The sequence below is a fragment of the Canis lupus genome, chromosome 16 (assembly GCF_048164855.1).
Source record: "Canis lupus baileyi chromosome 16, mCanLup2.hap1, whole genome shotgun sequence".
NCBI classification, from domain to species: Eukaryota; Metazoa; Chordata; class Mammalia; order Carnivora; family Canidae; genus Canis; species Canis lupus.
This window is the reverse complement of record NC_132853.1, coordinates 42,741,026-42,767,929: the sequence shown is the minus strand read 5'-3', so window position 1 is coordinate 42,767,929 and position 26,904 is coordinate 42,741,026. Positions and strand designations below refer to the sequence as shown.

Below are 26,904 nucleotides of genomic sequence, written 5' to 3'. Positions count from 1 at the left end.
GGGAGCCGTAACGAGGAACACCTCATTCTCGCGAAACCGGAACAAAGTGACTACAATACCCAGAAATCATGAAGGGGGCTGTCCTGGCTGGGGGCCAGCACTACCCGGAAGTCCTGGGCGATCAGCCGCGTTTTGAGGAAAGAGGGGCCCCAAGGTTGGCGGGGCCGACGCTACGCGATGGGGCGGCCGCGTGGCATGCTGGGAATTGTAGTTCGGTCCTTGCTTAGGGTTTCGGGATGAGGCGCCAAAATACAAGGTTTGACCTCAGCCTGCCCTTGTCAGTGCCTGGGCCACAGGTGAGCCGTTATTGGCTGCCGTTAAGGACCGTTACCATTCCCGGGTAAGTAATGAGGCCTGAGGCCTGCGGGTGGTACCCACCGGGAGCCCGAAATGCGTCGGGCCTTCTTGGAGAGCCTTTGCTGTAAGAAGCCAGGTTGGCTCCTGGCCGCCTCTCCTCACTCGGGACTCTAGGTGGCCCCTCTTCCTTGGGAATCCGAGGCCTCTCCAGAGGCGGTGGATCGTGGTGCGCAGAGCACTGATCCTGAGCCAGGAGCCCTGACTGCTCTGTCAGGCTTTGCCGCTTCTTGGTCTCCACGAAGCTCACACAGTGCCCTTAGGATTCTCCATATCCACTTTTTAATGAGCACTTCTATGCCAGGTTCTGGGGTGAGGCTTTTCGTATATCACATTTAATCCTCTCAACAAGCTGAGAAAGTGCGTTTGTATTATTATTACCCTTTGGCACAGGCAAAGAACTGTGGCCCAGATTGGGTGGTCAATCATACAGTCACATAGCAAATAAGTGGCAAAATCAGTGTACAAATTTGGATCTGTAGGCCCCTTTGGCCCTCTGAATTCTTTGATACTACAAAAGCCCCATTGTTTCATCCACCCAAGAAAATCAGTTATTAGAAAGTAATTGTGACATCTTAATCTAGTTTTAGCATTGACTAAATGCTTCAATCCCTTGGGTCTCACCCCTGTGTTTGAGTAATTGCACCTGAGTCTTGAGGACCAGTGCCCACAAAAAAAGGACTGGTCTTTGCCATCAGGAAACTCTCAAGGTAGAAAGAGGGAGAAACAGGGAAGAAACCCTTCCCATTTGACTCAGGGAAACAAAAAGGGAGCTAAATATTGTCCTGCTTCATTTTTCTCAGTGGCAAGAATAGAAGTAAATATGATCCGAAACAACAGATAATCCCCAGTCATTTATCTCTGACTTACACCCACTCAGTTTGAGTGCTGGCACCCACACTCATCTCTCCCAAGACCAAGATCGCAATTAATATGATGTCTTATATGCAGCTGCAGGCCTGAGGAAGAGGTCAGAGATAATAATAATAAAGCATTCCGTGTGTTAGATGGCTTTAACTTGTACGTGTTCCACCTGCTGTAGCTCATGGGACCTTGCAAAGTAGGGAGGGAAGGGGACTTGAAGAAAATTGGGACTTGTCCTCACCTGCAAAAAAAAAAAAGAAAAAAATGACGATACCTAGTAGCAGAACCAGAATCCACATCTGGTATTCTAATTCCCAACCCTGTCTTTTCTTTTCTCACTGATAGGCAGATGTTGAACACAAGTGAATGAAACATGACCAGGGAAGAGTGATGATAGGGTCCACTGTGGACCCTGCCATTCTTGCAGTTCAAAGCTTAAGAAAGGTATTACTGTGTATTTTACTGCAAACTGAGCAGTTTTTGCTCAGTGGAGAGTCTTTCTGGGAGGTAGATAGGCAGGCAATGTGACTGTCATGCCCAAGCTCAGAATGCAAGTACCAGTCCAAAGTTCTGGAATCCAGCACCTTTGAGAATTTGAGTTCAAAGGCACCTGAAAGGCACTAATCCCCCCTCTCAGGATCTTTCAAGTTAGAATGCTCACTTCGATTTTGTAGAATCCATTCTTTCTCTGTAATAAAGTTTAAATGTTATGGTTTTTAAAAGAAATTGAGTATATGTGATACTTTTTAAAAATGACCACCGAAAAATGAATATTGCTACATGTGATTTTAGTATGTAAGTTTACTTCCGAGAATGTTGTGATGTTGGGAATGATCATCAAAAGTAGTACAGTGTAATTTCCTAAATTGGGTCTATGGATGGTTTTTTGGGATCCCAAGAGTTCTCATATTTGTTCCTTTTCCCTACCCCCATAACAGAGAGACTTCCACTTTCAGACTGTTTTCATTGGTGGAAAGTTGGGCAAGTTCTGCCTTATGCAATTAATGTGGAAGCATATAATCCTTGCCCTTTACATAATTGTTACATGTTCTTCAATTGATTTCTAGTTCCCTAAACTTCTTTTTCCAAGGTAAACACTCCCAGCTTTCTGAGTGCCTCATCACATTAAAATAGCAGGATTCTCCCGTCTAGCTCTGCTGGCTTTTTCTACCCCACCCTACCCCCGCCCCATTCTGGCAGGAGCATTCTACAAAGGCAGTGGGGTACAGCACGGCCCAAAGAGTGGCTGAGGAATGTGCCTGTGAAACTTTTGCAGATTCTGGAATTTACTCCCGACTGTGGATACATCTTTTATCCCCTCACAGTTTTTACTGAAGACAGTAGAATATAGTGATTAAGAGAACAGGCTTCAGAGTCTTAACTTCCTGGGTTCTAAATCCTGGTTCTACCTCTGCCTAACAAGTGACCTTAGGCAAGCCACTTAACCTCTCTGAGACTCAATGTCCTCACCTGTAAAATGAGACCATGTAGGCAAAACAGTAAAGTGTCTGAGACAGTCAATACCTAATAAATTATTATTTCCCTTCCCAGGAGGTCAGCATTACCTGTGATAAAAACTTTCTCATGACATCCATCACAGATGTAGGCCTTTGCTGTAGTCCCAGTGTATCAGAGATCCATTTCTTCTAATGGGCCTAGGAAAGAATGGGCCAGGTTGTGATTCATTTATTCAACACCTTGAAGCACTCACCACTTGCCAGGCTTTATGGCAGGAACTAGAGAATCTGGATGGAACAACACAGTCCCCATCCTGGCTTTGCTCCACAAGTTGGTAGCTATGCAGATTGACATTTATGGCAAGTGTGTGAGAGAGAGGGAACACCAGATGTAGCAGGAGCCTGGAGGGACCTTTAACCTGGGGAAAGGGGTTCTACAGGGGAAAAGATGAAAGGGGAAAGATGGTTGAGCTAAGTTTTCAAAGGGGAACCAGACAAATGGGGTGGGGGGAGGGCAGAGTTGGGTGCTGTTGAGGTCCTGCAGAGAGAATTATATGAGCATTTTGGAGGTTGAGCCTGGAGAGGCAGTCAGGAGTCAGACCAGGAAGGGATGTGGACACCACACTAAGGGAGTTGGGTTTTATCCTGAAGACTCTTGGAAGCTGCTGAAAGATTTTTAGCTGGGGAGAGAGATGATAAAATTTTTGTTGTAGAGCGATCATAACAGGGAGCAGCCTGGCCGTCCTAAGGAAGAGAGTTTTTCTTCTCTGAAGAACAGGGCTAGTGTGCTCAATTCTGAATAAGGGACAGGGAGATGGTCTTTGGCAGCTTCCTATCTCCTCTGGAGCTTTCTTTTAGGGGCTCCTATGACAGCCCCTGAAACATGGGTCTGGAACACAGTGTGTCCAGCCTTCTGTGGCTTAAATCTGTGGGATTTAAGAAAAAGTGTGCCAGGTATCCCCTGCCCAGAAGGCACTTAGAGCGAGTTGGGAAAAGGAGGTGCAACTTGAAAACAAAATAACAAGGCCAGACTGGGGATGATTAAATGAGCTAGATTGAGAAGTTAACTGAAGTTTAGAGTGGGGCAGGGGGTGCATGTCTTTGGGAATGCGTTGTTAGAAAGGGCTTCCTGGAGAAAGCGGACTTTGAACTTGGCCTTGGAGGCAACTTAAGTGCCGGATTCTCCATTATAATTGAGGATGGGGCCCTGTGGACTGAAATTGCAGCTACTGTTTTGCTTTTTTTGTTGGTGCAGTTATATAGTTTGCAACCATTTTCTCCCACAAGACCCTCTGTTCCATGAAGGCAGAGAATATGTTGGATTTTCCTCACCTCTATATCCTTTGGGCCTGCACAGAGTGGGCCCTCAATTAATATTTGTTGGATTAATGTATGAATGAATGGTGAGAAAGAAGGGTTAAAAGCTTCAGATGTGGAAACGTTACATGTAAAGGGCAGAGGCAGGAACACAAAGCATGGTGACCCATTGTGTTGGTATAGTGTTTATTGCTCACAAAATATGCTAGTACATTGTTTCATTTGATCACCATCAAGTGTCTTGTTTGATGCTATGCAATGAGCAGGTCAGGTGTTATTCCCATTTTACAATGACAAAACAAGAAGCTCAGTGATTAGTCCAAAGTTTCACTGCTAGTTAGGGTGAATTCAGACTTGAACCTGATATTTTAACACAAAGTCTAGTGCAATAACCAGATTGCTTTCCTTCTTGGCCTTTTCCAAGGGAGAACATACAGTGAAACATAGGTCTAGAGGGGTGATCGGGGCCAGGTCACAAGAAGACCTTAAGTTTCAGGCTAAGAAGTTTGGACTTTATCTTCCAGCTGGTGACAACCTATGGGAGGTGTCTGGGTTTTTTTTTTTTTTTTTTTTGAAGCTGTTTAATAAAGGATAAATATTAATGGTATTTGTAAGGTATGGCATAAATTTAATTGCATATTAATATTTATTTAAAATAAACATAGGGAAAATAAGTTTAATTTTAAGAACCAAGAGTCAAAGACCCAGGAGTCAAAGGAGTCATCTCTTCTAATGGACTCAGAGGGTTGTTCATCAAACAACTTGAAGCAGCACTATATTCCATGCATCGTGCTTAATGCCAAGGACACCGAGGTGACTGAAATGCAGGTCATTGTCAGGATGAAGTGAGACCGTGTAAGCAGCCAGAGCCAGTCTGTTATTGCCATCACTAAAGGAGGATATGTGTTTGAGCTGAAAACCTTGATGGCATCACTTCCAAACTGCCAAGGTGGAGCTTCCGCTCCTAAGATGTGCCTGGGTTGAAGGCTCTGCATCATCCTTTCCTCTGGGATCATCCCAGCAGAGATGCAGAGCAGCTGCTGTTAGCCCACTGGACCACAAGGACACCTACTTTAAAGATAAGGTCCCGGCCTGTACGCCAATGCTCACAATACTGTAAGGGTGTGTGTGGGAAAAGCAGATCATCTATCTGCAGGGGTTTCCTAACAATATGCCCCTAAAAGAGCTTGATAATTTGAGACAGGGGAGGGTATCTTCCTATCCCAGTCATTACCATGGCAGCCAGGGTTACTGATGGGAGTTGTGTATTTCTCTGACCTGAGTAGGGAAAAGGTTGAGAACCCCAAAGCTAGGTTATGTCAATTGTTTGGTGCAAGACGGGAACCAGGCCGTTAGATCTGGCCTTATGGAATAGGAATTATAATTGTCCTGCATGATCCCTCAGATTAGAACTAGGGGAGATATTGTATTACCTAAGGACAAACTCTCTTACTGCCAGGCCTGGACTTCAAGTTTGGACAGTATGAAGCTCTCATGAAAGACAGTTCCCTGACACCGGGCATGGTCAAGATTAGACCGCAGGGATGATATGGAGATTCAAATCCTGGATTGGTGTTTGGACAAAATGGGCCCTTTGACCATGAGATGCAAGCCTGTATATTGCGTGATGACAGCCAGTGCTGTTGACATTAAGGAGAAAGGTTTCAGGCCCGGAGTGGTTAGAGAAAGATGTTGAATTACTTCATTTTTCAATGTATGGGATCCCTACGCTGCTGGGCACTGTTCTAGGCACTGGGGATACTGGCGGTGAAGATAAGCTTCCTACTCTAAAGGAAGCACAAAGCAGAGGTACAGGTTAGGGAGAGGGAAAAGAAGCGGGGTAATTAAGTACCACCTACTATATGTGAGGCACCATTAGATATTTTTATGTATTTCTAATGCGTTCAACAAACGGCAGAGTGGCGATCACCCCCCTTTAATAGAGGAGGGGGGGTGAGAGGCTAAGTCACTTGCTGGGCTCTAACTGACACTGTAACAGAGCAAACGGACCGTAACCTCTGAAAGCCAGTTTCCTCTTGTGTGAAACAGGGACGGTGACCGTCTCCACCCCAAGTACTGGGGAAATGCAGTGAACCCACCGAATGTTCTTAGGACCCGGCAGGTTGAAGGCGCTCAGTTACCTGCCGTAGCCACCGCCAGGCGGTGCACAGCTAGCGATGGCCAAGGCCTCAACGGGAAAATGCAGTCCCGGTTTTTCCCCCCTCGGCTTGGGAGGGCTCCCGCTCCGAAGGCGGAAAAACGGCGCGCGCGGAGGCCGCGGGGCTCCCCGCCCACCCTCTCCGCCGGCCGGAAGTCCGGTCCACGTGCGCCCGCTCCCGAGGCCCCGCCCGCCCGCCGGGAGCCACCCAGTAAGCGCCTCTGCGATTGGGCGAGCGGCGGCGGCGCAGGCCGGGTCAGAGGCGGTACGTAGCGCGCGGGACGCTGGCCACGGCCGGACCCGGGGGAGGGGGTGGGCGGGAGCGGGGCGCCCCAGGGGTTCTCTGCTCGTTCCGGTCCAGCGGGCAGGGTCCACCCGGAGGCCCCGCCGAGGCGCACGGGCCGTGCAGCGCGATGGGGCGAGGCGGGGTGCGCCTCGTTTCAAACCTTGGCTGCAATTTGTTGAGCACGTACTATGTAGCAGCCCCTGGGTTAAACGCCCTGGCATCCGTGGCTCATCCGCCTTGACGGCACCCGGCTAAGCGAGGTGTTCCCTTCCCTGTTTTACAGCTGTGGAAATGAGAAAGGTGGTTGCAGATACAGGCAGGTTCGGTCCAAAGCCACTTGGACTCAGAACTCTGTGGGCAGATCTTATTTATTTATTTTTTAAAATAGATATTTATTTATTTATTTATTCGTGATAGACACAGAGAGAGACACAGGCAGAGGGAGAAGCAGGCTCCATGCAGGGAGCCCGACGTGGGACTCGATCCCGATCCCGGGACCCCAGGATCATGCCCTGGGCTGAAGGCGGCGCTAAGCCGCTGAGCCACCGCTGCCCAGATCTCTTTTATTTTTGAATCTAACCTCCGCCCTTTCCATTTCTGTCAACTTGCGTACCTTTCTGACTCTCAGTTTGCTCATCTGGAAAACGGGAATGGTACTTATCTCATAGAGTGAATTAAAAGTGCTTCGCTGGGTATTTTTGTTTCGCTGAGTGATCATCTCCACTTTTCAGAAGGCTTCGCCTCCCCTTACATTTTCCCCAGAGGCTGGACCGGTTATAAAATTTTAAGAGAAGACACCTCTTTTCCCCCGGGCCTGGGTGGCAGCATGGGATTCCCACCCATCCATTAGGAAAGAGGATGGCATGTCTGCCTACTTTTCTTCCTTCCCCCAGGTTCCTAAATGGAGACATTGGCGCCTCTGTCGTTGGGTTTGCTTATGAAGTTTTATTTCTCCCTTAGCTATGGGAAAGTTATCACCCGAATGAACCTTGACATTAAATCCTAATTTTAAAGATGAGGAAATGGAAGTCTTTGAATATGGATTGAGGGGAAGGTGATGGCTGGTTTTACCTAAATAAATCAGATGTATCTGGCAGGGTGCCAACCTAGGTTTTGGGGAAATGTTGAAATACTAGAGCTCTGACCGATGAATAGAAAGTGGACAGGCAGGTTGGGGTGGTTGTCTCTTCGAAGTGCCATAAATTCCACTGGATCCTCTTCTGTCTTGTGCAAGGTCTGAATCTGTCCTCCTGAGTAATAAGTTTAAAGGGTTCAAATCTTTTCTTGGTGCTTTGCCTTAGGAGAAAAGATTAGGGCTGGTAACTGAAGACAGGCAAGCAGTGAACTTTGGTGTGTTTTGAAAACTACCCACTGGCAACTTTTTAAATAGCTAAAAATTTTCTCTGAAATTTGCAAAGATTATGAGTTTTGGTTAATTGTAAATACTGACTCTTTAAAAATGAAACTTTTATATTAGGCATGTGAATCTGTGCAATGGAATCTCAATACCTTAGTGATTTGATTTCCCTTATCCTTTGGAAAATATACAAACCAGTTTAACCTTTGAATTTTTACATCGCTGTTTTTTTCTCCTTCAACTTATATTTCCACCTAATTTCCTCCTCAGAATCTTTTTCTAGTATGATACATTTTATGCTTGAAAGCCTTTGGTATATAGTCCTACTCTGCAACAAACAACAAAAATGTGTATTAAAACTGAAACATTTTTGAAAAATGTGGTCATAATATTAAACAATCTCTCTTGGATTGTGTTTTTATAACTGCAAAATGTATAATTGATCAAAACAACTGGTTTTGATCAATTGTCAAACATAAGTTTTATTTGAAATGCTTCTCTTAATAAGCTGAGTGGAACTTTTTAAAGAATCAGTAGGAAAAAAGAATCAGAAGAGCTTTTATTCATGGCTATGAGCGCTGAAAAAGCTGGTTCGTGTAAATAAATACACAGGACTTGAAGGCATTTTGTTGTGGTAATAGTACTCAATTCTTTGAACACTCTGAGTTATGGGCCAAAAAAAATCAGTGATCTGTCATTGAAATCAATTATTAATGACCTGCCAGCAGACAGTTCTTTTAGGTCCTCCTTGAACTTTATTGAAGGCAAAGATTTGGAAACCACCTGACTCAGCAGGAAGATTTGTTACACTGTCACTGTAGGCAGGCACATCCTTAGCATGAATACTGATGTTTCCTAGTGCCCCTTTATGGTGCCAGAGAAATCTTGCACTAGGGACAATGCACCTTAGTAAGATTTGGCATGAGTGGGTAGTTGTGCCTTTCTTGGAAACCTGGGAGTTAGAAGAGGGTGAAGTAGGACCTTGGAAAGGGGAGGACGCAGGCACACTCCCAAGCTGGTCTGTTCCTGTTGATAGAGGCAGTGAGCATTGATTTGGAAATTTATTCCTCCTAAACTGTGCCTTTGTGCCCTTTGGAAGATCTTCAAGCATGCCCCAGGTGTCCTGGGACTACCATGGGCAAATATCTAACTTCTTTTTAGCTTTCATTTCCTCACCTTTAGAATGGACATAAACCAAAGAACTGACTTCACTGTGCTGATCAGACTGGATGAGGGAATGTCCCTAGCACATAGTGCTCAAATGGCGGGCATCTAGTTTTTTTTTTTTAAGACAGTATTTATTTATCTGCGAAAGTATGCCCAAGTGTGCGCACAAGTGGGAGTATCAGAAGGGGAGGGAGAGGAAGAGGGAAAGAATCCCAAGTAGACTCTGTAGACTGCACTGAGCCAGAGTGCCCCCACCACCACCACCACACAGGGCTCCATCCCAGGACCCTAAAACCATGACCCCAGCCAAAACCAAGAGTTGGTTGGCCACTTAACCAACTGAGCCACCCAGATGCCCCATGGGCAGCTACTCTTATACTCTAGTGTTCAGCCTGCTGGAAACCTCACCTTCCTAGGCACTCTCTGCATTAGTTTCCTCATCTGTGAGCCCAAGATATTGTTAGCCCAGAAATGTAGAGGTGGGAAGTGATATGGAAAAGGTTTTGTGGTTCTCATAGTAGGTTTTCTGAAACAGATATGCTGTTATTTTAAAATAGTCCATTTTGAAGGACACCTGAATGGCTCAGTTGGTTAAGCATCTGACCTCAGCTCACATCATGACCTCAGGTCCTGGGATCAAGCCCGTGTTGAGGCCTGCCATTTAGCCCTACATCGGCTCCATACTCAGCAGAGTCTGCTTCTCCCTCACCCAGCTCATGTGCATGTACTCTTTCTTTCTTTCTGAAATAAATAAAATCTTTAAAAATAATAAATAAATAAAATAAAATAAATAAAAATTTAAAAATAAAATAGTTAATGTTGAGTTCCTGCTTACTTTGAGCTGGACACTTTTCTGTGTGCTTTATGTACTCATTCACCAGATGTGTTTTGAGGTTTTGAGGGCTTTGTCAAGCCCTGTTCTTAGCACCTTGGATACAGTAGTGCCCAGATTCTGGAGTGAAGCAGATTACAATAGAGAAACATGTAGATATGTAATACGTTGGGTGGTGATAAGCTGGTAAATGTTTTGAAGAGAAGTAGAACAGCAAGGAGACTAGAGAGTGAGATGAGGGTGCTATTTTATATATTCAGGGCAATCTCTGATAGGGTGATGGTCAGGCAGAGGAGGGAGTAAGCCATGCAGCCTCAGGGGGAAGAGCTTTCCATGTGGAAGGATCAGTATATCCACAGACCCAAGTGGGAGTATGCTCAACATAGTCAAGGAGCCCCAAGGTGGCCAGTGTGTCTGGAGGGCTGAAATCAAGGGGGAGAGTGGTAGAAGGTGCTGGGAACAGGGATGCCTGCATCCATGATGAAGCACCTGTAGGACCCTGTAAGGGCTTGGCTCATGTTCTACGTGAGAGAGGAACCCTTGGAGGGTTTTGAGCAAAGGGGTGAAATGATTGGCTTGCATTTTTAAAGGTTCACAGTAGCTCCTGTATCAGGAGCAGACAATTGGGAAGCAAAGATGGCAGCAAGGAAATTGCTCAGAGGCGACTGAGGTAATCCAGGAGCAAGACTGGTAGAAGGGCCCGGCCTGGTCCCCGTGGATTGTGAAGGCTGCAGGGAGCACAGCCAGCAGGGGGCGCTAGTGGAGTGGGATGAAGAAGAGGAGCCACAGAAGTTTTTGGCCTGAGCAACTGAGAGGGCAAAAGTGTCCTTTGGGGGAAGTGGAGTAGTTTCAAATGACTGTGACAAGTAACAACCTGAGTTGAAGAAGATGAGATGACCATGACATATGTCACCTCATTCAATCTTGACAAAACCCATGAGTAGTCCTTATTAATTATATTTTATATGCAAGGAAATAAACCCCACAATGCCAAAGTTGCCCAATGCCACATAGTTAGTTAAGGGACAGAGCTGAGATCTCAGCTGAGGCCCTTGTGACTCTGAAGCCCCCGACAGTTGGCATTCCCTGTGATCCTGCTGCACAAGCACCAGCAGAGTCGTCCAGTGCAAACAACCTCCCTGCCCCTGGACTGATGGTTTATGCTTGGAGAGTACTTGAGAGGAGTGACCTGTTCCCTCCCCTTCCCTTGGTGTCAGTGGGGGAGAAGGGAGGGGGTATTTAGCGTGGACACTTTCTCTTGTGGCTTCCTCCAGGTAATTGGCAGCTTGGAGGAGGTAGTGACTTAATAGGTGTTGCAGATAAGAACTTGGACTAAGGTTTAAACAGCAGCCTCTCCCCAATAATGAAAGATTAGGAGTGGGGAAAGCATAGATAAAAATAGCACTTACTAGTTAACTGGAAAACAATATATTTTTGCAACCACTGGTTCCACGAGAAAATAATTGGGTCCCAAGGCAGGGAATGACTCGTTTTCATGAATGATTATATTGATCATTGGAGCAAAATGGATACATCCCCTTTGGAAAGCAATTCGAAGGTGAATCATCTGGCAGGTCAAGTATGCCCAGTGTGAAATCCTGGGAGGCTGCCGGAAGAGGAGGAAAGGAAGCTGCAAGATAATGAGAGAGCCAGGTCCTGTGCCCCCCACCTCTACAAGCAGGTTGGGGCTGTTGATTAGGAGATGCAAAGCAACAGAACTTGCTTCCAAGTTAAGTCCTGAGCTTTCCCAAGGGAGAAAAGAAAGCATGTCCATTCAAGTATCAATTTCTTATTTTATTTAACCCATTGGGGATTGTGTTTATTTTCTTTCTTTTCTTTTCTTTTTTTTTTTTTCCAGGAGGGATATACTATCCTCAGGCAGCATGTTCTCATGGAAAAGGGAGCAGGCTGGGAGGTTGGTTCCAACACCCTCTTTGCCACTGACAGGAGAGTATGACCCCAAGTATTTTCTCTCCCCTTCCTGGGTCATGGAGCTATTCAGTCGTTCATTCTATAATGAGCTTTCAAACACTTTCTCATAACTAATAATGCACTGAGTGTTTAGTGCATGCCAGGCACTTAGAAGCAAACACTTTATATGTATGAGCTCCACTCTTCACAGCAACTCAGGGTAAGTGCCATTAGCTCCATTTCACAGATGAATAAACTGAGTCAACAAGAGGTTAAGTAACTTGACCAGTATCACTTACCTGGTACTTGATGGATAGACATTGGACACTATGCTAGGTGCTGGAGACAAAGGGTTGCAAATGACATGGCTCATGGCCTCATGGAGCTTATCTAACATGTTGAAAACAGTCACACAAACAATGGGTACAGGGAAGGAAAAGAATGATTCAGAGAGGTCAGGGGCCTGATTTGAGTTGGAGGATGGACAAAGTTGCTTTGAGTGGAGCTATGATGTCCCCTCTTGCTACTTTCAGGCCTTCACTTAAACCTCTCTGGTCCTGATTTAAAACAACAACCCCCTGCGGTGCCTGGGTGGCTCAGTTGGTTAAGCATCTGACTCTTGGTTTTGGCTCAGGTCATGATCTCTTGGCATCAGGAGATCGAGCCCTGCGTTGGGCTCTGCGCTCAGCTTGGAGTCTGCTTGAGAGTCTCTGCCTCTCCCTGTACCGCTTCCCCCAACTTGTGCACATGCTCACTCACTCTCTCAAATAAATAAATAAATAAATAAATAAATAAATAAATAAATAAATAACATTAAAAAAAAAAGACAACAACCCTCATAAATAAATAAATAAATAAATAAATATCATTAAAAAAAAAAGACAACAACCCTCATCGCTCTTGATATGCTCCCCCACTAACATCACCACACATATCATGAGCTTATTATGTCTTTAGCAAACCCCCCCCACACACACACACACAACCGATTGAGTGTAGACTTTGCTTTGAAGGGGGAGGCACTCTTGTTTTAAGCAGTGCCTGGTGCCTGATTGGCTGAATGTAAAATAAATCTAGGAGGGTTAGCCAGGAAGTGAGCCTAGTGCAGAGGGAACAGCATAATACACGGAAGCTCTGAGGTGGGAAAGAGCCTGCATATTTAGGGACAGAGAGGAAGTGTGCAAGGCACACAGGCCTGGACCAGATTCCTTGACTGGGGGGTGAGGAGCAGAGGGGTCGAAGGTGGGTAGGTCACATGGGGCCCAGAGACCTCTGTGGAGGATAGGAGGAGAGGGAATAAGGCAGTGAAAGTTTTAAGCAGGGGAGTGACATCAGAAGAAGGCCACTGACCCTGGCCATTTTGGGAGAAGCCAGACAGGGACTGGAGGATCAAGTCAAGAGGTCCCTGGAAAAGTGGGTGCAGGGCGATGGGACTTAGGTTTGTAGGGTGGGCCTAGTAGAGTCGGAATGAGGTCCGACAGCAAGGGCCAGCGGGGCTTTTTGTCTAGAGGCCCATGAAGCAGGCCACTCTCATTTTTCCCTAAGAAGCACTGCCAGAGAAAATTCCAAGAGAGACTTTTTTTTTTTTTAAGATTTTATTTTTAAGTAATCTCTATACCCACTGTGGGACTCAAATTTACAACCCTGAGACCAAGAGTCACACGCACCGCTGACCAATCCAGCCAGGTGCCCCAAGACTATTCTTCCTTGAATGTTTTTTCTTTGTCTTCTCAGGGCTGTTGGGGCCTAAGAGGTAAAAAATGAAAGGCGGTTTGGGGAAGCTCAACGAGAGGGACCCACCACTTACAGAGCACGATAGAATTGGATCCTTAGGGCAGCCCCGGTGGCTCAGCGGTTTAGTGCCGCCTTCAGCCCAGGGCCTGATCCTGGAGACCTGGGATTGAGCCCTGTGTGGGGCTCCCTGCATGGAGCCTGCTTCTCCCTCTGCCTCTCTCTCTCTCTCTGTTTCTCATGAATAAATAAATAAAATATTTTTAAAAATTGGATCCTTACTTAATAGCCTACAGACTTCACTCTGATTCAAGTCCCTACCCTTTTCTTTTCTTTTTTAAGATTTTATTTATTTATGAGAGACACAGAAAGAGGCAGAGACACAGGCAGAGGGAGAAGCAGGCTCCCTGTGGGGAGCCTGATGCAGGTCTTGGTCCCAGGATCCCTGGGATCACGACCTGAGCCAAAGGCAGATGCTCAACCTCTGAGCCACAGTGCCCCCACCTTTTTAAAAAGATTTTATTTATTTATTCATAAGAGTCCCTACCCTTTTCTTTATACCCTGCTGTCCTTCCGCCAACAGGGAGAATGAGGGAGAAGAAAGGATGATGTGGCACCCTTGGGACTAGAGTCCCGCCTTGGCTGATGAGGCCAGGCCTGGGATTATTTCCCAGAATCCAGCTTCCATTCTCCTGTGCTGGGCATTAGCTTTTCTCTGTTACCATGGGAATCAGTGCTGTCCTTCCTCCTCCAGCCAAGCTGGCTCTGGGAACAGCTTTTGGTATTGAGGAGGAGGTTTCCTGGGCCACCAGTGGTCTTGTCACTCATTTGTCCCCAGGAGAACATCTGACAGCTCTGCAAAGTGCTGCCCCACAGAAGGAAGGAAGGAAGACCCAGTGTGCCTCATGGCCCTGTGAGCATCAGCTCCTCGCTTACAGGTGTGGAGATAGGATCAGACAGGGGCAGGCATTTGGGGGAATCAGCTTTTTGTCATTTATGGAGCACTCACCACCCTGGGCCAGGCTAGTGAGAAGGCTACCACTGTTACACAGTTTTATGGCAGAGTGCAGAGAGATTGGGACCCAGGCTGCTTGACTTCCAGTCTATAAGCTTTCATTCTAACAGCGGTTCTGGTGCCCACCTGGCTGGGACAGTAGGGTTGGGCCTGGGTTTCTGTACCTTTTTTTTTTTTTTCAAGATTTTATTTATTTATTCATTAGATACAGAGAGGCAGAGAAATAGGCAGAGGGAGAAGCAGGCTCCATGCAGAGAGCCCGACGTGGGACTTGATCCCAGGACTCCAGGATTATGCCCTGAGCTGAAGGCAGATGCTCAACCACTGAGCCACCCAGGCATCCATGGGTTTCTGTACCTTTTCTAAAGTTTCACAGGGGATTCATATCAGGGCCAGGCTTAGGAATTGCTATGAGTTCCCACTGCCTGCGTGTAAATGGCGGTGTAATGAGGGGAAAGGAGCAGATTCTGGAGAAGGACATTTGAGCCAGAGCGGGAAGAGGGTCGGGAGCACAGGTTACCAGAGGTGGTCGCTTCTCCATGGGTCTCACTGGGGAGGAGCTGCCAGACAGGTCTCGATGAGTCTTAAGAGCAGTTGGGAACCCAGCCTTCTTTTCCTCCTCAGTAAGCCTTGAGGGGACATGGACTCCTGCTCGCTGCGGCTCCCTCCCCAGGCAGGTCCACGAGCAGGCCTGTGAGCACACACCTAGGCAGGTGTGCACACATGCACCCAGGCCCAGGGTGAGTACCAGGTGATTACTCTGGCTCACCTGTTGGTGCTCTGTTCTTCTTGGCTGGTTTCATTTGTTACTGTCTCTCCCCCTCCAGTTTTCCTTTTTTTTAAAATTTTATTTATTTATTCATGAGACACAGAGAGAGAGAGAGAGAGAGAGAGAGAGAGAGAGAGGCAGGACACAGGCAGAGGGAGAAGAAGCTCCATGCAGGGAGCCTGACATGGGACTTGATCCCAGGTTTCCAGGATCACACACTGGGCTGAAGGTGGCGCTAAACCACTGAGCTACCCGGGCTGCCCAAGACCTAAGTTTTCCTTTGGTTACCCAAGAGGTCCCCAATGGGGACCTGCAAGGCACAGAGGAGCTCTGTTAGTGGTTAGTGAAGGAACGAGTTATGAACGGCTTCCTGGACGGCAAGAACAGCTGTTATTTGTCTGGCCCCTTTCAGCCAGGGGCCCACGGTCTCCCAGGGCATGTGCTCCTCTATCCCCTTGGCCTTTCTGACAGAGGCCAAGCAGCTGTTGGTCTGTTTCCACAGATGGTCATCCAAAGCACAGAGAAGGGAGGATATTCATTAAGTTACCCCAAGAGTCTGGGACAGAGCTGAGCCTGGAATTTACATCTGTGCCCTGGTTGCTGTCCCTAAGACCTCACTCCCTATTCTGCAGAGGGAAAACACCAATATGATCTAGAAATCATTTTTCTTTGGTGCTGAATTGATTCACCTATAGCCATATTCACTGTCCTCATTTGCTGTCAGTAAAGATAAATTAATTTTTCATTTCCTGAGTATGTTAAGGCAGGAGTCTAGACTCAAAGGTGGGACCCCTGAATTCATTTCAGGCTCCACTAACAGCTGTGGCCCTGGGCTAAGTCTCCGTCTCTCTCTGGTCTTTAATCTCCTCACTGTAAATGAGGAACCTGTGACACAGCAGAACTGTTCATCACTAGAGATTCTGATTCAGTGTGTCTCAGGAGGGGTCGTGGTCCTGTAAGTGGACAGGAGCCGAGTCACATGCTCTTCTAGGCCCCTTCAGCCAAGTCTGGCAAAATTGGGTGACCCGGTGACAGTGGCTTGGCTTTCAACAGTGAGGGGCCAGGGCCCAGTGGAGGATTGGCCCTTGCCCTTTCCCTCAGCCACTGCCCGTTCTCAGGTCTCACTCCCATTATTCTAGATTGGTCTTTTGCAGAGAAAGGTAAGCTCACGGGTTTAGGGACAACAGGACGGAGCTAGGATTACAATGCTGTTGCTGGATTTTCCATTTCAAAGCTTCAGCTGAGTGAACAACAACAAAAAAAAATTTTTTTTTTTTGACAACTGAACCCTGTCCTTAAGTCCTTTCTGTGTAAACTGGAGGGAGACCACCTGGGGGCGAATTCAGGCTCACAGAGATTGAGGAGAAAATGGTTCGTAAATGGTTTAATAATTGAGTTAGGTCTCTCCATTTGGATGACGACTCTGGTGGGTATTTTCCTCTCTCCTCCCTGGCTGCCCTGGGAGAACGAACCTGGGCAGATTTAAACTTGTGGATTGGTCCCCTCACCACCCACATCTGAGCAGGTGCCTCCCTCGTCACTTGGTGTGTCCTCAGGGGAGGCAAACTCATTTCAGTATAAGCTTAAGCGAAGTGTAATTAGGACAGTAAATCTGCCGTTTTACAAAAAAAAAAAAAAAAGTCCCATGACAGATTTCAAGGTCCTAGAGAAATGATTTGATGCTGGGGGGAAGGATGGGAGAGACTTGGCCTTCAATTTAATTTCTTCCAGCCTGGGAGCAAAGTCCGAGACATGGTAACCCTATTTACTCCAGAAAATGCAACACGACTTTACAATTCTTTAGACTTTATTTATTTATTCATGAGAGACACAGAGAGAGAAGCAGAGACATAGGCAGAGGGAGAGGTAGGCTCCCTGTGGGAGCCCAATGCGGGACTCGATCCCATAACCCTAGGATCATGCCCTGGGCCGATGGCAGGTGCTCAATCACTGAGCCACCCAGATATCCCACGACTTTAGAAGTATTTTGCGAGATAGTCTGAGGCTGTGAGAATGGGGACGTAACTTCACGAACATCTGTTTTAGTGTCCATGCCTTGCAATGTGACTTCAGCACCCGCCTTCCATCCCCCAGCTCCCTTTTCACTCCTCTCCTGAACAGACACTGTAGAAATGGCAGTGTCCGGAGGGCTTCCTATGTGTTTTCTCATCCAGCCTGCAAATGACCTTAGGAGATAGATTCCATCACCCCCATTTTATGGATGAGAACACTGAGGTTCAGAGAGACAGGCCACCTGTCCAGGGTCGCACAGCATCGGAAGTAGGGGAACTGGGTCTGAGGAGCCATGCGCCTGACCTCTGCTGCTGCTCCAGCTGAGAGCTGCACATCCCCATGCCAAACTCAGAGTACCCCCTGTCCCCTGCCCCCCCACTGCCGCAGCAGCCTGTCATCCTTCCCTCACATTCCTCCCCAGCAAGTTTGACAAGACCCTCTGTATACCTCTCAGGCCTCTCAGGCCATGGAGCCACTGCTTCCTCTGAGCTCCCCATCTGGGCCTCTTGGTTGAGGAGGGAGGATTCTTCTCAGTGTAGAGTAGCCACCCAGGCAGTGCTGGTGCTGGGGAGGGGGGACAGGCAGGACATTCTTCCCCTTGAGTCTCAATATCCCAGACTATAAAGTGAAGGCTGGAGTGGGGGGTTCTGTGGGCATCTGGAAAGTGCTTTGGGTTCACCACAGAGGGACAGGTGTCCCCTTCCTAGGCAAAATTTGCAACAGGGTACTGCTGCCTCCAGAAAGCACTCTGCTTAACAGCACCTGACCCTGTTCTGCTTACTCAGCATTTAGATTGCTAAATTTGTACAGTGTTGGTTTTGTTTATGAATGTTTTCTTAAGACTACTGGAGGCCTCTCCTGAAAGAGTTTTCTGTCTTAGGATGGATCCAGAGTTTGCCAAGCTCAGAACTCCACTCTGCCTGGACAGGCCCCATCTCCCTCCCATTACTTTACCTACCCCTTCCCCCCCTTCCCCCTTCCCCCCCCCCCCCCCCCCCCCCCCGTTTGCTCAGGCTCAACACTCACATCAGGCCTGCTGTCGTCCCCAGGCAGGTCCTGCTGGCATTCCCAGGGTGGGCCGTCCCATCCAGCCAAGTGTGCCCTACTCCGGTGATTCCCCGGCTCCTGGTTTGGCATTCTCACTGGCCACCTCTTTCCTGGGAAGATGTTCCTGGTGGGCCTCACAGGGGGTATTGCCTCGGGCAAGAGCTCGGTGATTCAGGTGTTCCAGCAGCTGGGCTGTGCAGTGATTGATGTTGATGTCATCGCCCGGCATGGTGAGTTGGGAGGGGCAGGTGGCACCCCTTTCTGCCATCATGTCTCACCTTTTCCTAAGTCCTTTTGAGGCCTCGGAGGAGGGAAAGGCTTTCCCGTCAGCCCTGATCTGACTTCCTGCCCCCTGCCCCACACTTGCCTTCTAGCCCCAACATTTCCTCTTCCCTCTCCTTCATCTCAACCAGTGACCAGCTCCAGGGGTTCTGTGCGCTGACTGCTTTTCCTCTTCTCATTTGGTTTTTGATCAACTGAAAGAGGCACCCATGGGTTCCCCCATCATTTTGCCTTTAGTCATTTGGGGGCCTCTGGCTGGCCTGGAGGCTCTAGAGAGTGACCCAGCCCCCTCCTCATGCCATAGTCGTCCAGCCAGGATACCCTGCCCACCGGCGCATTGTGGAGGCCTTTGGCACCGAGGTCTTACTGGAGAATGGTGACATCAATCGTAAGGTCCTGGGGGACCTGATCTTTAACCAGCCTGACCGGCGACATCTGCTCAACACCATCACCCACCCTGAGATCCGCAAGGAAATGATGAAGGAGACCTTCAAGTATTTCCTCCGAGGTAAGACCCAGGGCCTGGGGTAGGGGTGAGACAGAGGCCTCTCCTCTCAGGGCCAGGACCCTCCTCCTCTGTAGAAAGGTTGGCCAGGGAAGAGGGGAGCTGGCTGGCCCAGCTGTCGAGTTCACACTGTTCCTTTGCACCCCCCACGGAGAGCCCCATGCAATCCCCAGAGGAAAGGTGCACATGTCCCTCAGCATTTAAAGAGGTTGACAATTGAGTGAGAAGAGACACTTGAGGCTTTTGAGACACGGTCCTCAGGAAGTAAGTTGATTTTTCTGGCAGGGTTGGGAATAATAACAGCTGACGAATAATGGAGTCTGGAGACCCGAGGTTAAGTCCTGGCCTCAAAAAAAAAAAAAAAAAAAAAAAAAAAAGTCCTGGCCTCAAAACTTCCAGCCGTGTGACTTTGTCAAGTGAGCCAGCCCCTGCTCTGCATAGTGAGGCTAATAATGCCGACCTTGAGAAGCTGTTGGGGGGACCGAGTTTACATTAGTGACTGTCTATCACCACATGGTATAAACCATGGTCAGAGTCAGATTTGGTGCTGGTCGAGCTGCCTCTGAAAGTAAGCTTGTAGACTGGACACTGGGGAGAAACCAGGATGGCCAGGACAGGTGCAGGGCTGTGGCAGCAGCTGCAGTGGGTGGGGGTGGGGGGTTCCTATGCAGAGGAGAATCCTTCGGGGCTAGGGCTCAGCGGGGAGTTAGCCTGGCATGTGCTGGGATTGAAAGAAGGGAGAGTGAAAAGCCAGGTCTGTGCTCCATTGGCAAGAACCTTTCCCAAGTTATAGCCTGGGTGTCATTCTGTTCTTAGAATGGTTTGGGGCCCAGGTGACCTGATAAGGTGCAAGATGAGGTCAGTCACCAGCAGTGGAGGAGCAGAGAGCAGTGGCTTCAGACCAGGTGGGAGGCTGGCCTGGGGCCCCTGTGGATCTGCCTGCCAGCCTTCGGCGTATATGGCTGCCAACCCCAGGTGTCAGAATGGAAGGCCTGGCTGCTTGTCTCCCCATCATCAGTCACAGTGCTGAGACTGGTCCTGGAGGGTATGGGGCAGCCTTCTAGGTTTTCTCAAGGCTTTTGTACTGTGATCCTGGCCTTATTTTATTCTCTCATACATCAAGTTCTCATGTGGATTGGGGGACCTCTCTCCACCCATCTCCCTCTGGCCTGTACCTCCCTTCAGAAGAAGAGATAACATGACAGACATCCGTGGTGTTGACCACCACCACCCCCCCCCGCCCCCCGGCTCTGTCCAGGGCGGAAGTGGGCTCCGGGCACCCTCCCTGCTGGACCAGCTTGCTCTGCATCTCAGGACCTTGGTGCAGACCTCCCTCCCTCCCTCTGGCCTCAGGGAGAGTCTCTGGGCTCTTCCTGCCTTTGTCCTACCTCTTGTGTCTGTGCGAGGACCTCATCTGTCCCCCACCCAGGAGCGAAGCCTTCTGTCTTTCAATCGTGCCCTTTCGCATTCGCTCCCCGGCCAGTTGCAAGTACATCTGCAGGGCTTTGAGGCGGTGGCTCTCCCCTTCTGAAATTAAGCAGTGGATAATGTCAGCCGCTCCAAAGTTCTCCTGCTGTGTCATCCGCCCAGCCTCCCCTCTCCCCAACCACCACCACTTAAATAAAAGCCAGAAAGCTCTTTTCAGCTCGATAAGGTGAAAAATGGGGACGACAGCTGTGGCTTCCACAGTCCCAGCTTTTCCCTGATGAGTATAACAAATACAACTGTCAAAGTTGGTATAATCAAACGTCAGATAAGATCACCAGCTGTTGGGGAGGTCTCTGTGTAGGCAGACGGATGTCTTAATAGAGTCAGGATAGTTTGCAGAGCTTATCAAGCAGGAGGGAGGTGACAGCTGAATAGCCCTTTGCCGGTGAACCAAAGAGCTGGCCATGAGCTCCCGAGGGGGGCCGAGGAGAAAGGACAGTGAGGGGACTAGGACGGGTGGGGGCGGGGCAGGACAGGGAGATAAGAGGCCCAGAGGGGGTCTGGTCTTGGCTTCTGTTCTGAGCCAGGAAGGAAGTGGGGAAACTGGAACTGTGCCCCCCCCCCCCTTCTTCCAGGGACCGGTAGTAATAATAACCATCATTTAGGGAGCTGCTGGAAGTGTCTGAGTGAGGTGCTGAGTGGTTTACATGCCTTCGCTTGTTTGATCCTTATTGTGTTCCTGGGAGGGAGGTAGCCTTCACTCACAGATGAGGTTGGTTCAGGGGCACAAAGTTACATGGTGGGAAAGTGGGGGGCTGCAGAGCCAGGTGTGTCACCAGAGCCCATTCTCCAACCCCCTCATTCAACTGAAGGTTTTTCTGGGGCTTCCTGAGCAGCAGATTCTGGGGAGCAGGAAACCCCATAGCTTGGGTGCTCAGCCCGGTTCCCTGCATCACCCAGAGTTCCAGCTTCCCTGCAACACCCCTGGAACTGGTGCGATGTATGTCTGGCCCTGTGGTCAGAAGTGTTGACGGTGGGATACCATCCAAGCCAGGCAGGCATCTCTGGGCAGAAGCAGTGCCCACCCCTTTCCTTCATGGCTCTGGGACCCAGCTTTTTACACATATGCAGCTTTTTACACATATGCAGGAGACACAGGCCCAAAGAGAACTAGGACTGTAGAGCCCGTGGTATGTTGGGGGTGGCGGGTAACCCAGGGACTCGTCCTGTCATCGTGGGTCAGGGTGCCACCCTCAACTGGCCTCAGCTTGTAGTGGGAGGGCCAGCCAGTGCCTTTTACCACACCAGAGTGACTTATATTTTATTAGTCACCACCACCCACTAACTCCAGACCTGTCCCTGCAATCCCTGGCTGGAGGCCTGCTTCTGACACAGAGGAACAACCTCTTTCCTTCTGGGGCTACTGCTGCCACCCCCACAGGAATCTTTCATGAGGAGCTGGTAGAGATAGCCATGCGGGACTCTTCTTCAGCAGGGGACCACACTTCTATTTTTGTTTCTTGGGTTTCTTTGAGCAAAGATGGGTGAAGGAGGGCAGAAAGGGCCCAGTTCCTCCTGGAAACTTCCCAGCCTCCTCCAACTCTGACCGTGTCGTTTCCTTGCTCACAAATAATTCTTTATGTTCAAGATCAAGGCGAAATCAACCTTTTGTGCCTGCCCTGCTCACCTCCCCAGCTTCGCCTCCCATTGTGCAAGACCTCCACAACCTGAGTTCCCCATTCCTGGAACCCTCACCTCCAAACATGTCCAAATATAAGAAGCCCTACCTGCATTTCAAGGCCAGTACAAACATCATCCCTCCTGCAAGGTCTTCCCTGATCATCGAGGCAGGAATGACTCTCTGCAGCAGTCTGATCTGAATGGCATTGGAACTGGCTAGCGTTAGGCCTATCCTGGCAGGGTCTCCCCCTGTGCTAGGGAGCTCTCGATGGTAGGGGCCAGTGGCTTCAATTCCATCCCCTAAGCTGACATGCAGTCCTTAGTGTTTGCTTGCAGAATTGAACTGTGGGTTTCCTGGCTTCTTCCCAGGATACCGCTATGTGATTCTGGATATTCCCCTGCTGTTCAAGACCAAGAAGCTGCTCAAGTACATGAAGCACACGGTGGTGGTGTACTGGTGAGTGTGTGTCATGGCCCAGCCTGCCCAAGACTGGGAAGGTGGACCCCTGGAGTAAAACACATGCCTGAGAAATCACTTTGCCCTTACCCCACGGGGCGACTAGGAGGTTTGGGGGCTTTGGGCAGCTGTGTCCAGAACCTATAGGCACCACTTCTGTGCCTGACCCAGATAGGCCCCAAGCAGGTCTGAGAAGTGAAGGGCCCCAGGCTTCTCTAGTTGCTTGGGAAGGGCTCCCCCTGCTGGCCACTGGGGGCACTTCGGCCCAGGTGCCCTGAGCTACCATGTTGTTAATCACTTGATCCTTTTCCTTCCTGTAGCACATCCTACCTTTCCAGGAAGCTCCCACACTTATTACTTCACTCAGTTTACCTTTCAGCATGAGATGTTTAGGGAAGGAGCTTATACTTCTGCATTACAGAAGAGAAACTGGAGGAGGGAGTTGCTTGAGGGGGTGTCCAGGGTCACCCACCGGCAGCACCAATGAATGGATAGTTGCCAGGAGGGTACTGTCAGAGTCCAACTAAGGAAGGAACTTTATTCTCAGAATCCCTCGGGACATGAAGCAAACCAGACACCAGGTTTGGCAAACAGAGCCAGATCAAACTGTCAGAAAATGAGTCACAGTCCCAGTGAGGTGAAAGAGTAGATGAGGATGTAGGGTGTCTGTGCCTCCCAGAAACTTCCTGGATGCCACCCACAAGTACGACAGACACAGAGGTGGGCCCTTGGCTCTGTGGGTATTTTGGGCACAGGGTGGCTCTCCAGAGACTGGTGCGTGGGAGGCTCCTAGCACACTACAGTGCTCATGCCCTGAGCTTCACCCTGCCCACCCTCACAGCTTACCCCCCTGAGGGCTGCCTTTTCAGCCCAGTCTGAATCTGCTGGGCCTTCTTTAGGGACTCAGGCATCCTGATAGCTCCTCCACTGGCCCGTGTCTCCCGTGTAAACCCACGACCTCTCTGGCTTTCTTATTCCCTGTGAAGACTGGCCTCTGAGGCCAACCACACTCCATGAAGACTTGGCCGTGGAGACTTAATACCATTGGAACTTTGCACCAAGGATCACAAAAGGGTGTGGTAGGGGGGATCTTCCCGCAGAGGTGAGAACACCGGTTGTATCTGCAGTCACCAGACAACCCCATGCCTGCCCTGCCTTGCTGTACTTTCCTTCCAGCTTGGTCTGTTCACTAAGAGCAGAGAGAGCAATGGCTTCTGGTAGGTACATTGGGTTCCATGGATTTGGCTTGTTCTGCAGGAGATCCTCCAGGCCTGCTCGCTAGCCAGAGGAACCTCTGCCCAAATCCCGGGTGCTGCTCATGCCCCACTTTCAGACTCAAGAGAGAGGCCAGAGACATGTGAATGAGTGATTATTTGCTTTTCATAAAAGGGATCCACACTGTACAATACTAAAGATACCCTCATGGATTCCTTTAACTATTAGACTATCCCTAGTGCATTTGAAATAATATGGATTCCTTTAACTATTCCTTTAACTATTAGAATATCCCTAGTGCATTTACCAAGATGTGACTATACCATAATAGGATTAGATTATTCACATTTGAGAAATTTGCCAATTGCAGGGCAAGTGTTTGGGTAAAAATCCTGTTACCACAAATAGCATCAGTCCTTGAGCTAACCATGTGGGATTCTCTCTGAGTCCAGAAAGGGCTGTCCAGGAGCTCTACTTTCATGTTCCAGGAAGCCCTCTGGTCTAGGCCACACCTTCTGAAGGCTGCACCCTCACAGGTGGCCCTAAGACAACTCCGTTTGGTCACCCAGATTTCCTCAGCCCCAGATTATTCAGTCTTTGTTTTTAGTTAGGCCAGGATTGGCCCCATGACCTTGACAGGATGCTGTCCCCTCCCTATAACAAATGAAATCAGAAGTCCAGCCTACTTTTCAAGGCTGGTATAGATACCATCCTTCTACCAGGCCTTCTCTGATCAGGCAGCCAGAAATGATTTTTCTGGAACATTCTCTTCTGAACGGCATTGGAATTGACTAGTGTTCAGGTTGTATCTGTCCTTGGAAGGTGTGTCTTCACATGCCCAGAGGGCCTCTGGTCTAGGCCACACCTAAAAGGAGACCGAACTATAGTGATCAGATCCTCTCATCTCACAGTGAGGGGAGCTAAGGCCTAGGGGCAAAGCAGACAGACCCCCAGATGGCTAAGGACAGCTGCCACAGCCCACTACCTCTTGTTCCCCCCAAGGGGCTCAGGTAGCCACAGCACTAGAGAGAGGTGAGAGATGACCCCCTTCCAGAGGACAGCCCAGCGGTCCTGTGTAGCCAAAGGAAAGACAAGAAATTTGCCAAGGAAGGATCTAAATGGTAATATCAGAGTGAGCAAATGACCTATTCTTTGAATCCCCTTCAGAGTTGGGAGACAGGGTGGTGTCTGGCTTAATCCGCAGCGCTTTGTCCTGTCCCGAGGACCAGATCTGGCTCTCAAGTCCTTGCTCCAAGGGGTAGCACCTTGGGGCTGGCCTGTCCCACTCTGTTAGTGGCATCAGCTACAGCAGCCACTGTCTTGGCTGTACACATCCAGGGCTTGGGGTGAGAGGGAAGGAGAGGGGTCTCTGTGGTGGCTCAGGAAGCTATTTTGGATGCAGCAGGCCCCAGCCCCAGGGGAACTACAGGAAGCGACTGGCTTGCAGGCACAGGCCTTCCAGTAAAGGTCACCCATCCAGGGACCCAGGATGTAGCTGATGCCAGATGACCAAATCTTCCCATCTTGTAACTGGGAAATCGCAGCTATGGCGAGGCAGAGAGACCCCAGATGGCAGATAGCACCTGCTGCAGCCCTTCCCCCTCCTGTGGATATGAAGGGTCATCCAGGGCCTGTGGTGCTACTAGGGTCCTCACAAAGCATGGGGTGAGGTGGGAGCAGCCTCCCTCCCTAGCTGTGGACCCCAGAGATTTGAGGGAAGGGGCCGCCCACCCCCATGACTTGCCAGTGGGAGGGAAGCCGGGGCCCACGGTGCCTGAGCAGCCCTCCTCTCCTGTCCTCAGTGACCGGGACACCCAGCTGGCACGGCTGATGCGGCGGAACAGCCTGACACGGAAGGATGCGGAGGCCCGGATCGAGGCCCAGCTGCCCCTGAAGGACAAAGTCCTCATGGCCCGCCACGTCCTGGACAACTCGGGGGAGTGGAGCTCCACCAAACGCCAGGTCCTGCTCCTGTATGCCGAGCTGGAGCGCTCCCTGGACTACCTGCCGCTGCGGCTCGGGGTCCTGACTGGTCTAGTGGGCATTGCCAGCCTCCTCTACCTGCTTACCCGCTACCTCCTGCCTTCCCCCTAGCTGGCCTCTCCCAATGCAGAAGGCCCCGGGCCTCAATCTTAAAGGCTGAGGCACAAGCCTGTCAACTCTCTCTCTCTCTCTCTCTCTCTCTTTCTCTCTCTAAATCTGGACTGAGCATGGTACTGGGGTGACCCTTCTTTGAAGTATATCCTGTCTGAGGCAGAGGAACAGTCCTGTCAGTGGCACTCCTCCCCACCTTCCCTAGGGCTCCTCCCTCTGGAGCCACCCACAGAATGGTATCCACGATGGGGCACGAAAGCAGTGGTAGGAAATTGTTGTAAACTTCTTGGGGGTACAGGTGAGGAACACGGTCTCAGTGGCCAACGGCAGTGTTCAAAGCTGGGCGGCTCCCTGGGCTTGAACCATCTCCAAGCCCATGCCCCATCATGACCCACACCTGCTTCCTGGACCGAGGAAATCATTTTGGACCAAGGGCCACCACCTTGGGACAGCATTCTCCCCCAGGTTGAAGCCCTCTGCAAGATGCAGTGAGGCCCCTGCTGTAAGTACTGCTGTGGCGGGGCCTCCTGTGGGCTGACCCACTGCCCCCCCACCCGTGGCATTTCTCAAGCATTCCCCACACCCACTCACCACCTGCCACCAGTTGCCTCCCACTCCGTGTCCTCTGCGCCCTGAACTCAGTAGTCCACATGTACCAGGCTGTTTCTTGCCTCTGTACCTTCGGTGTGCTGTTCCCTCACCTAGAATACCTTTAGTTTTTCTACAGCTGGGTAACCCCCAGCTCAAGCACCATCCGAAGCCCCAGGCTGGTCAGGTGCCCTGGGGACTACTCCCTCCATGTTTTAGTTTAACCCACAGAACTGTAATCAGCCGAAAGCTGGTTGGTCTCGCCTAGACTGTAAGCCACTTGAGGGCAGGGACTGTGTCTCGTCCATCTCTGTGTTCCTGCTGCAGAGCCTGACTGGCCATTGGTGCTTAATAAAATAAAGTGTGTTGATCTGAAA

General features: G+C 49.6%; 2 protein-coding genes and 1 long non-coding RNA gene across 8 annotated transcripts in view; 1 reads left to right on the top strand and 2 right to left on the bottom strand.

Annotated features, from left to right (window-relative positions):
• NMT1 (N-myristoyltransferase 1) overlaps nt 1–6,290 on the bottom strand; it is a 37,372-nt gene extending 31,082 nt beyond the window's left edge. Inside the window, exons 1-2 of one of the 3 annotated variants that reach the window (XM_072780935.1) lie at nt 6,134–6,290; nt 2,784–2,873 (exon numbers count right to left, since the gene is read on the bottom strand). The gene's annotated coding sequence lies outside the window, so the exon portion shown is untranslated. Of the gene's footprint in view, nt 1–59; nt 209–2,783; nt 2,874–6,091 lie in introns of those variants that run through there. The other 2 variants (XM_072780936.1, XM_072780937.1) reach the window with 2 other exon arrangements.
• Nucleotides 122–26,904, top strand: DCAKD (dephospho-CoA kinase domain containing). Of its 4 annotated transcripts, none has more exons than XM_072780957.1 (5): nt 122–340; nt 18,285–18,508; nt 18,865–19,068; nt 22,543–22,630; nt 25,648–26,904. In XM_072780957.1, exons 2-5 carry the CDS (start codon nt 18,397–18,399, stop codon nt 25,937–25,939), a joined length of 696 nt encoding a protein of 231 aa, XP_072637058.1. In that variant the 5' UTR covers nt 122–340; nt 18,285–18,396; the 3' UTR covers nt 25,940–26,904. The 4 variants fall into 4 exon arrangements, with proteins under 4 accessions (XP_072637058.1, XP_072637057.1, XP_072637059.1 ...); XM_072780956.1 differs by having other exon boundaries at nt 123–340; nt 18,281–18,508; XM_072780958.1 differs by lacking the exon at nt 122–340 and adding an exon at nt 6,305–6,415 and having other exon boundaries at nt 18,281–18,508.
• LOC140606890 (uncharacterized) lies at nt 17,008–18,867 on the bottom strand. Its single transcript, XR_012009098.1, has 3 exons — nt 18,258–18,867; nt 17,679–17,795; nt 17,008–17,404 (listed from the first exon to the last, which is right to left on the bottom strand). It is a non-coding gene; the product is annotated as an uncharacterized lncRNA (long non-coding RNA).

Excerpts from the sequence above, each read along its gene's own strand:
- DCAKD (XM_072780957.1), top strand. The coding sequence starts at position 18,397 with ATGTTCCTGGTGGGCCTCACAGGGGGTATTGCCTCGGGCAAGAGCTCG. Across the intron at positions 19,069-22,542 it reads CTTCAAGTATTTCCTCCGAG|GATACCGCTATGTGATTCTG; the intron begins GTAAGACCCAGG and ends GCTTCTTCCCAG. Across the intron at positions 22,631-25,647 it reads CACACGGTGGTGGTGTACTG|TGACCGGGACACCCAGCTGG; the intron begins GTGAGTGTGTGT and ends TCCTGTCCTCAG.